The 10,844-nt window shown below is 41.9% G+C and overlaps 1 protein-coding gene across 2 annotated transcripts; it reads right to left on the reverse strand.

Moving 5' to 3' along the window:
* Nucleotides 1-1,512: 1,512 nt before the first annotated feature.
* Nucleotides 1,513-10,635, reverse strand: LOC147898784 (folate receptor family protein). Of its 2 annotated transcripts, XM_087379497.1 has the most exons (5): nt 10,282-10,635; nt 8,077-8,435; nt 7,655-7,977; nt 3,335-3,414; nt 1,513-2,118 (listed from the first exon to the last, which is right to left on the reverse strand). In XM_087379497.1, exons 1-5 carry the CDS (start codon nt 10,352-10,354, stop codon nt 2,096-2,098), a joined length of 858 nt encoding a protein of 285 aa, XP_087235623.1. In that variant the 5' UTR covers nt 10,355-10,635; the 3' UTR covers nt 1,513-2,095. The 2 variants fall into 2 exon arrangements, with proteins under 2 accessions (XP_087235623.1, XP_087235622.1); XM_087379496.1 differs by lacking the exon at nt 1,513-2,118 and having other exon boundaries at nt 2,968-3,414.
* Nucleotides 10,636-10,844: the final 209 nt, after the last annotated feature.

Raw genomic sequence — 10,844 nt, forward strand, 5'->3', positions numbered from 1 at the left:
CACTAAGGTAATAGATTTATTGTTCTCAAGTCCAAAATTCATAAATGGATACCAAAATTGAGGAGGTATACATGCATGAACACAAGGGTATGTGGAAAAAGTAAAGACCAAAAAGTCTACAAAGTGAAAAGACTTTAAATGGCTTGAAACAAGCATCCAAATTTTGGTATGGTGAAATTGATAAATGTTTTGCTAATCCGGGATACAAAAATCCAATGTAGGTCTACTACAAAGATCAAGGGGAAGACATAACCGTCACACTTTTGTATGTAGATGATCTTATGGTGAGAGGCGACAATTAAGAGTTCGTCACAAAGCTAAAGAAATACCTAATTGCAAGATTTGAGATGAAAGATCTTGAGCTAATGCAAGTTTATCTAGACATAGAATTTTGAAGAGGTACAACAAACACAATCATGGGTAAACACCAATATGTTAACAATCGAATTAAAGCGTTCCATATGTAGGATTGCAAGATTGTAGCAATTCCAATGAAACAGAATGTGCAGCTCACAAAAGATGAAGGAAAGCCGACAACGAATGAAAGGTATTATAGATAGCTTGTTGGATCTTTGATATTTTCAACAATCACAAGGCCAAATATATATTATGCAATCAATTCATTGGCATAGTTTATGTCAAAGTAAAACACTCACTCTGGAATGCATCCAAAAGAGTATTGAGATACATTAGAAAACAATTTGGAATTAAATACAAAGGAAGTCATACCCACTTTCATGGTTACTACACTAGTGGCTATGCAAGAAATAAAAATACAAGAAGATCAATCCAAGATTATGCATATTTTCTCATTCAAAGAGCAATCTCACGGTTATTAAACAAGAATTTTCCTTTGTCATTAACAAAAACAAAATATATAGCTCCCACACTACAAGCATGTGAAGCTATATGGCTCAAAAGATGATTGTTAGAAACTCGCTATTTTGATGAAACAAAACCAACAATGATAACAAATCAACAAAAGCACTCGTAAAGAATTCAATATATCATTCCAAGACAAAGCATATTGATGTCAAGAACCATGTCATCAAGAAAAAGAGCTACTGGGTGATACCACACCACAACATTGTGACAACAATAATAACGTTGCTATTATCTTTACCAAAATCGTTTTGAAAAAAAGATTTTGAGAAACACCACCAAGGTCTTGGTTTGACTCAAATGAAGGACATTCCAATTAAGGGAGTGATGGAAAGTAATGACCAATCCTTCTTCAAACCCCAAAATTATGATCTCGAGGAAAGGCCACCTACATGATGTTGATCTTGAGGGAAGATGTTCATAGAAACAATATCAACATCGTGTATATACCACTTGCACATGTTGTTAATAGCCTCTAAGTGTAGAGTGATACAGACAAAGGTCCGTGTTAGGACCAATTTAGGACAAATGAGGAGCAACCCTAATCCTATTCCCTCAATATATATATAAGTGTATGTTCCTTTATTTCTCAATAGAGTTGTACATTGTAGGGTTCTCTCGTGGACTCTCACCCCCACTCTCTCCCTCTCTTTTTCCCTCTTACCATCACACTCACTATCTCTAACTCTCTCTTCACTTTTACACGTTTACCTCCACCTCCTGCTCCCTCTTACATACTAATCTTATGCTTTCTCTTGAATTTCAACCACCACTTCATCTCTCGCTCTCAAGCTTGCTCTTACTAGTATATATCTTAAAAACAACACTTCTCAAAGTTCAATCCTTTGATGGTCCACTCAAATTCAGCAACAAGGAACTTTGAGTTGATTTTTATTTTGTCTGCAATTTCCATTTTTCAAGATTGCATCATCCTCGACATGAACAAGTACCATGACTCCCTGTAACTTAATACGCATGAACAACCAGTGCCTGTACACAGTCACATTCCAGCATCAGGGCTCCCACAAAGCACCAATGTCAAGGGCATGCTCCAGCACATGGAACCGGGTGCCCACATGGCTCCACCCACAGTTGCCACATCATCAACAGAAATCACAGGTCCAAGTGGCAACTGTGTAGGCTGTCATATCATCCATAGGACAAATCTACAGCAATCGCCGTAGAAAAGAGGAGAGGCTCCATAGAACAGACGTCAATCTACTACATGGCCATTGCCTGTTACCATGTCAACACAAGCAGATACATGTTACGTCAGCAGATAGGGTACCTATAGCAGCCCATCGAATGACAAGAAACTAGCAATCAGCCTACATAGATTAAGCAGGTCACTTCTGAAGAATGTCAGAAGTTATTGAGAAAGTCTTCGATATTCCTTCAACCCAACTTAAGTAAAGAGAGGCATTGCTCCAAAATGTTAACAAAGAGTATGTGCCAGGGTCCTCTGCTCCAACATCAACCTCATGGCACCCTGAATCTGAGCCTGATCTTGAGATACAAGCCTAGATCATTCGAAGCACAGCTGTGATAGCAGACTAGCATATATTTCATATAATGACAAGCCTATACATTTTCTGCCATGCCATAAATAAGCAGCACTTTGGAAGCTGAGTCTCAAAAAGAGGAACATTTCTGCTCCAGCCTCCTACAAGGTGTCAAATGAATCATTGAAAGTATAACAAGGTTCTTGGGCGATTTACAAGGTAGCTCAAGCTACATCAATCAGCATCACATTGTGGCACGAAATTCTACAAATGCTATTTTACATCTAATACATTCATGGCACTCTATTTGACTCAAATATCAACTCTTATTACAATTCCTAATGCTTCAAGCATACGCCACCTAATCAAGTTTTGTCCAAAGAGAGAGAACCAAGAATGTGGATTTATAACAGAGGACCTAAACAATATCCAGACTGACTAAGCATTTTCTTTACCATATAGCGAGTTTTTTTGAGAGCCGCATAGCCCCATATATTTAAACCTTTGAAGTCTTTGCATCCACACCGAACTTTCCCATTTTAAGTACAACAGTCTCTTCTACTTCCACTAGAACAGAATTCCATCTCATAAGCATGATATTTATTAGTAGAATATAGTAAGATGATGCACCAAGAAAAAGGGTGCAAATGCACAGTTTGCGACCAAAGTGTGAGCCTACCAATGCAAACAAACTCTCACCATAGCAGGTAAGTTGAGCAGAATATAGACCCTCCAGTTCATCTGCCCTACACGCAAAGGCCTTCCCTCTTCGACATGTAAAGAGTAGGCCTGGTGACTACACTACTATCTCATCACTGAAGAGACCAGAACCCTGCATTTCCTTTCCCCATACATTATGGAAAAGTTCCAACGTAAAATATATGTTACAGTGTTTGCAGTGCTTGAACCTCACCCTTTCTTTCCATTTTTCTTGCTTGAGTTAAGTCTACCTGCTTGCTGTTTGGATCTAGCATCTTGCACCATTCGAAGCATTGCTTGTTTCCTCCGTTGAGAACCCCGATGTCGTCGCCTGCATATGGTAAGATAATTATATTCTGTGTCACTTCTCACAACAAAAATATAACCAACCAACCAACCAAAATATTTTAGACGTCATGTGTTCAGTGTTATTAATAAATATTCACAATATGGCAAATCAGCTTGTCAGCAACCAAAAACAGGTAACCAAAACTTTCCAGACTCGCTCTCAGATTAGAATCTTTGAATAATTATGCAAGATAAGAAAATTGAAATGCTACAAAACATTACACACCCTCACAAGTAAGAAAGGCAATAGGCTGCATTGTGGCCTTGCTGAATCGACATGGGAAGGCCCAAGAAGTTGACCAAAACTATGAAAAACAATTAGCATCTGCATAAGATTGGCCAAAACTGTTCCTGGTCACAGCACTTTCTCTCTTCTTGGCAGAGACTGAAAAGTATAAGTGGCAGCAGTCACTAGCTACAATGTTAACCCGTATTCCATGTTATCACAAAGTTCACCTACAGCTTCCAAAACCTTGCCCGCTGCTTATATGACAGAAAGCAACCCACAGCAGTTTGTAACAAAGAGTTAGAAGCACCAACAAGGCGCACAATTAGTGCTTTGTTGAAATAAAGAGTCTCCTAGAGTTGGGAACAAAACCTGTCATCAGCATCTACAACGTTTGTGCACCTTTTCTTTTTCAAATCAAGGTCTTTGTTTTTGGATTTCATCCAACAGAAAACAAAATGCAAGGTTGATTTTTCAACTTTTAAAACTTTGCATCTATCGTTTTCCTTATCTATATTTGAAAACTTGTGAAACAAGCTTTCCTTTTCGTGACTTCAAATCTTCCAAATATAGCTTAGTAGAGAGTGTAGTAAAAATCAAAAGTTTCAAGCAAGATTGGATTGCATTTCTCTTCTACACTCCACGACGAGTTCAAAAACTTTATGATTGGTATCCTACCAAAAAATAAAAATCCCACTTAAATCTATTGGAACATTCAAAATTCCAAGAGATGTTCAAATACTTTATGATTGGTATCCTACCGAATCATTCAAAATCTACCTTAAATCTATTGGAACATTCAAAATCGTTCAAAATCCACCTTAAATCTAATGGAACATCAGACTCTCAATAGGTTTCTACAGAGCTCATGGACTGTTGGTAGCATGGCCTTCAAGTAGAAACTCAACCACTTTGAGACATCTGTTGAAGAAGTGAAAGGAAAGCATGAAGCTGAACACGAAAATGAGAATGCTTGCTTGCTTATGGAATGAAGAAAGGTGAGGTCCATATGTAGGCACCTCTACATGAGCCACCAAGCTCCACAATCATCTCCTCAATCAGCTCCTAGAATCTCTCAGTCATCCTATGTGGCATCTACCACCACCTAACAGTGCTTATGGGCACCTAACTGTGCCTCTAGCACACACATATAGAACCCAAGGTGTGCCTGAGGCATACACCTTGAGATATCCCATCAAACCCCCCCTCAAGGGAATGCCTCAGGCTATGTCAAGGATACATCTAGTCTCATAGTTTCTCATGCCATCTCATGGTAGTCAAGGATAAATCTATGACTAGGATCTCATGCTAGCAAGGGTTCCCAAGGGTGTGAAGTAAACAAAGGGATACATAAGACCTTCCAATGGTTATCTCCCCTGCATGTACATGCACACAATGTCTACAGGAGGTACCATGGAGCAAAACACATACACATGGCCTACAGGCCAAAGAGTCAAGAGTCAAGACCAAGCCTGATAATGGACAGATTAAGACGAACCCAGGACTTGGAACAAGGTTGGCTAAACCAACCTGACCAGGGTCGCCCCATAAGATCTGGTCAGGTTAAGTGGTCAAATCACAGATCTAGTTGATGGGTTTGATGGATGGGCTTCCTTTATAAATAGGGCCCCCTTTCCACTCTTTAGGTGTCTCATTTCATCCTCACACACAACTCTGGTTGGCACTATTTTCCATGTTATAAATGAAGTTATCTTGCCTTCTTCTGTGTCGCTCTCTCTCTTTCTCTCCTCTCTCAAGTTTATGCTTCCGCAATGTGCAAAATTGAAAGGATGCATCTTGGTGGGTCAGGCCCTCGCCTCATAGGTGTTTGATCAAGGTGAGCTCATAGCGAGACAAGAAGTGTGGATTGGTTGGAGAATGGTGAGATACCAAAGTAGGTCCTGAATGGAGTTCTCTAGGTGCAAGGGAGTCTCATGTTCTCCTTTGAGCAACCCTAGCATGATGGGCTTTTGAAGAGACTGAATAGATTTTACATCATTGATGGAGCCATGCACAAGGAAAGCAAATCGACTAGCATTTTTTTCCGCACAAGCATAACGGACCACTACGCATAGTATTACATCTACAATCGACACAACAAAAACTCTTCCAAAAAGGGGTGAGTATGCCTTGTTTTAGTAGGAGGACATCCAGCAAACCATGGCAAAGATATGGTGGTCGAGAGGGTCAGCAAGCACGAGCCAACATCTACATGCGTGCATGTAGCAGGGAGAAAGCCTAGCTCACTCTCTCTCCTGCTCACTACTAACTGAACTAAGAGTATGATGCACTCAAAACACAACTGGAACTGTGGAGTGAGTGAGAGAATCTAAGGGAGGAATATTAAGGGCCTCCGAAGAGGAAAAGAATAACTAAATATATGTCTGCCCAACAGGTCTAAATACAACTGAAAGAATAAGGACTGTATGAAGGGAATAAAATCCTCACTGCAAAAGGAAAGGAGAAGATATTGTATGGAGGGGATCCCTCAGTATAGAGCCAGAACTGAGGGCTGCTCTAATGCAGATCCCTTTGCCAAGGGCCCTAGCGTGGCCTTTGCTTCAGCCCGCCGAGGCTTGTATGAGTTCCTCTTTTTTGTTATACTTTGTCCCATAGGCATTAATCTCTCTCTCTCTCTCTCTCTCTCTCTCTCTCTCTATATATATATATATATATATATATATATATATATATATATCTCATACGGTTAGACTTGCTCCAGCTTTATATGTCACGGACATGGAGAGGGGACCAGGCATTCCCCACCAAGACCCACCATTTCTTGAGAGCGTCAGAGGATGGAGCGATCGTCAGACCTTAGTATATAGAGGACAAGAGAGCCTTACATGCCCTTCGGATTGCCATTGGGCAAATGCAAGGATTGAGGCAAGGAGAGCCGCATGCACACCTAGGGAGCAGTGGATCTACAGACTCTGCACCTTGGGTGAGATAGAGATGGAGGAGCATTTCTTATGTACCTGCCCAATTTACTATGAGATCTGAGGATGCTATCACTGCCTCTTTTAGGAGGGCCATGGCTTCGAGCCTCTCATTATTGATTCACTTCCACGACCAAGTCTACATCGGTCTCTATCTGATGGAGATGAGACATCATAGAGAGACCCTTCTGTGGCAGATCACGGAGCACGACAAGGCTGCTTAGTAGGAGACACCGGTGGATCGAGCTCAGCAACACGTCACATACTTCTACACATTCAGTTTGCTACTGGGCATGTCGGGCTAGAGGAGGAGGAGCTCGACGCCATGGGACTAGGGAGATGAGACGACAAGGAGGAGGGATACAACCACAGATGCAAGAGCCGCCCACGATGTAGCGATGGACCAGAGCACGCACGATGGAGGTCCAGCCCAACACACCTTATTTGGAGGAGACTGCCTAACCAGAGGCTTCAATATTGATATGGTCCACCACATATAGAGAGCTCGGAGACAACACCCCCCACCATAACGTGAGGCAACCAGACAGACACAAATAGGAGACATTTTTGCAGCTCACAGAAGAGCCACCATGGCACCTAGATATGTCTTCTGACTCCTACTCTGAGACTGAATCAAGCTATTAGTCCCTAGTTTTGGACTTGGAGTTTATGTTTCGTATTTTTTATTTTAGTCTAGTATAGTACACAGCAAAGAGTCTTAGCAAACCCTTTGCCTCGACTCTTTGTGGCTTGTATAAAGCATGAGTCACTTTCATACTATACTGTCTCATAGGCCCGCGAGGCCTTTCGAAGACATTAATACATCTCCCTCCCTCCCTCTTCTTTTAGTATCTAGACCCTTTGGTCTTTCGAAGACTTTTAATAAACTCTCTCTCTCTCTCTCTCTCTCTCTCTCTCTCTCTCCAAATACATATATATGTATATGTATATGTAAATGTATATGTACATGTAATAATACATGTTGTCCTTCTATATACTGCTAGTCTAGTTTCAATTCTAAAGATATGGTTGAAAGCTATGATTGTCAGAGCACTGACCTCATCATTATGACACCTGCTGTCAACACAAGCCCAGCAATGGCCCATCGAACTGCTTCACCTTCATCCACCATGCGTCTCATCAATTTTCGTATCCGCTGCTGAACTGATTGCACCTTATCAGAGGAGCCCCTTCTTTCAGGATCTTGAGCAGGTGATCCTACAGTGTCCAAGTTCGATGTTCCGTCAAAGCAAAATGTGCTACCAATGCTCTTTGAGCTAGGCACCGCAAAACCAGCAAGTTGACAGAAGTCAGAGCCGTTAGACACCCACTCCCTTGCCCGAGCACAGATGGTATCCCTAGGGCCACAAGGCATCAACACCTGCCAATATCATAAATATTCTAAGTGCACTTGTGAACTGAAAATTATGCTGCTGTGGGCATTAGATGATTCACAAATTTAAGACCTTCGGGTGCTTACCTGACTCACTCGATCAAAGGCAAAGAAAGCATCTTCACAAGCCTTCAAAGCAGAATTGCAAAATGATACGCACATAACAGGAGGACCTCGAGTGATTCCAATTCTGGGGTCACATATAGCACATTCCATAGCTTCCCAAAACACTAAGCACTCCTCACTTCCTTCTCCATTGGAAGCCAACTTTCTGATGGCCATCAATGCCGGATGTGTTTGAGTAGCAGTACAGCAAGTCTTCTTTCGATAAACTCTGCATGATGTCAAATCATCAGGCCCCTTTGAAGATTTTCTTGGCAACTGTCCATCTAACGAAAATCGTGGGAAGCGACCCCCTTGAGAGATGCAGACACTGCCATCTTGATCTGCAAAAAAATCACCAGACAACCCAAAATTATTGAATCGCGCACGCATTCCAGATGTTGAAAATTATCTTCCAGAACCCAAAAAAACCACCTCATTGGCAACAACTGTTATTTCGTGGACTAGTATTGATCACCTTTCCATGCTCACAACTGCTTCTGCCCCAGTAGAGAAGGCCTATGAAGAAAGCCTGAAACTTGCTTTCAACAGTGGAAACAATTATATTTGAAGCTTGAGACCTCTGAAGTACTAATTATGAGTCCTCAAAAGAAATGTACTCAGGTAACTTGGGGATGGAGGAGCATTCTACCCTTTGTCCTCTATCTTATTGCTGTAATGTTATTCATATTACTGAATGAATTGTTATGGAGATTGTAAGTCTATTAAATGCATCACATCCACGAATGTATCTTATGTACTCTTTTTTTGAAGCTCTTGCTTTGGCCTATGTCTCTTGTCCAATATTTGTATTTATCATCTGGCCTGCTGTCGACCTGTCTAGTCCCTTCCAGGCTCTGCCCAGACTATGCTATGTAGGTGGGTAAGACTTGACCAGGGTCAGCTGGTTGGCTTAATGGGTCTGCCAGTCAGAGGGCTACCCAGCCCTGTAAAAGGGCCCATTATGGGGGCATTAGTCAGTTCAGTCCAGATCTGGCCCTCATCCACTGTGGAGCCTGACGTGGTGCATACCCATCCAGGGCAGCACACTGCTGCAGCTTTGGTGCAATATACTTTCAGATATTTTTGGACTGTTCTATTGTCATCTATCACTCGAGATTTCATGCTTAAGAATTCTCTTTTGTGGACACATAAAAGGTTGAAATTGGATTACACATTCCCTTTTCGAGTTCTCGAGATTCTTCCATCGCATACACTGCACCTATTTCATGTGGATAGAGTATCTAGGAGCCTATGGACATGGATACTAGTCAAGGTTTCTTCTAACATGGTATCAGACTGTGATGTGCTTGGAAGAGCGATCCGAGAGCCAAGGGTTTCAAAGGAAGGGGAGATCTAAAGCCAGCGGGTGTATCCAGCCAGAATCGACTTCAAAGACTGAAAGGGAAAGCACCTTCTGATCAGTAAAGGTGTGACAAGAAGGTCGTAAGTGAGAATTTTCTTTGCAATAAATCTCAAAGGTGCAACATGGTGTCCGACATGCCGATTCCAAACTTTCGGATGCTGGATGGTGCAAGCTATCTGATCTTGAAGATCAACCTTCAGAGTCACATGACTGCACATGCATTGTGGGAGATAACTTAAAGAGACAAATTAAAACCGGGGGGACCAAAAGGATGCGGCAAGGAAGATAATCCCGATGGCAGATCCAGATGACGTCAAAGAATGGGTGCTTAGAGATGCTGAGGCACTACCAATGATTATCGGGACGACTGCAGCTCCCGTGTCCGCACATTCAAGTGGCGGAGCCTTCTTTGTGCCATCATGGTAAACAGTCCTATTCAGCTTGATCTCTCCCACACAAACACGAAGCTTCAAAAGGTTGCAGAGAGAGCAACGCATTGCCATTCAAGGAAGACACCACAGCAACTTTTATGCAAAAAATATGAACGTCACAAACGCGTACCCTGCTTCAAAAACAATTAGTCGAGGCGTCTTACGCTTAAATATGTTGCTCAAAGAAGCGTTGGACAGAAGTAAAAACTCCTTTGAGCTTTGCAGGAGTTACTTGCAGTCAGATCCGGTAGCGTATACAGCTGCTATTCTTAAAACGATTGCTGGCTGTCTGAAGGAGATCTAGTTGAATTCCAAATGTCATAGGGGGAAATGGAGACAGAATTGTGCTGATGATCGCTTAGAAAATAGCCAAGCAAGAGAAGAGAAGCACACCTGTGGAAGCAAAGCTGCAGATGGTGGTGAGGGCGAAAAGCAGGAAGGAAAGAAGGTGGGTATGAAGCTCCATGAATCAATCACTCTTTCAGCATTGCACGCTCTTTGGGTTAACCCCCCTTCACCTTGACCGGGTCGTTTCCTTTCTACACGAATTAGGTCGAGTTCTCAAACTTCTTATGGTAACAAGGTGAATGATATTTAATCATTCATAAAACCTGCCCAAGATCAAAAAGGAATCCACTAGAAATGGTGTGGAAGTAGACTCCAAGGAGATAAAGGGGAGAGTGATTGAGAGAGAGAGAGAGAGAGGGAGGGAGGAGGTCTAGATGGTGTGTAGGAAGACTTGAGGAGATAAAGAAGGGGGGAGAGAGAGAGAGAAAGAGAGAAAGTCAACCACTTTAAAGTCTACATTCAAGTCCAATGAAGAAGAGAAACTACATATAACATATTGTCCAATAGGAAAAATGCACTTCCAAAAATTCTAAAAATGCCTCATTTCTGCTTTGCCCAAGTTGCATCGTTGCTAAGGCTACCTCATGGGGTAGGCCAAAAACCCATTT

The sequence above is a fragment of the Dipteris shenzhenensis genome, chromosome 9 (assembly GCF_047967505.1).
Source record: "Dipteris shenzhenensis isolate YYH24624 ecotype China chromosome 9, Dip_SZ_1.0, whole genome shotgun sequence".
Taxonomy (NCBI): domain Eukaryota; kingdom Viridiplantae; phylum Streptophyta; class Polypodiopsida; order Gleicheniales; family Dipteridaceae; genus Dipteris; species Dipteris shenzhenensis.

Excerpts from the sequence above, each read along its gene's own strand:
- LOC147898784 (XM_087379496.1), bottom strand. The coding sequence starts at position 10,354 with ATGGAGCTTCATACCCACCTTCTTTCCTTCCTGCTTTTCGCCCTCACC. Across the intron at positions 7,978-8,076 it reads CCTTTGATCGAGTGAGTCAG|GTGTTGATGCCTTGTGGCCC; the intron begins GTAAGCACCCGA and ends TGATATTGGCAG. Across the intron at positions 3,415-7,654 it reads GCAGGTGTCATAATGATGAG|GCGACGACATCGGGGTTCTC; the intron begins GTCAGTGCTCTG and ends TACCATATGCAG.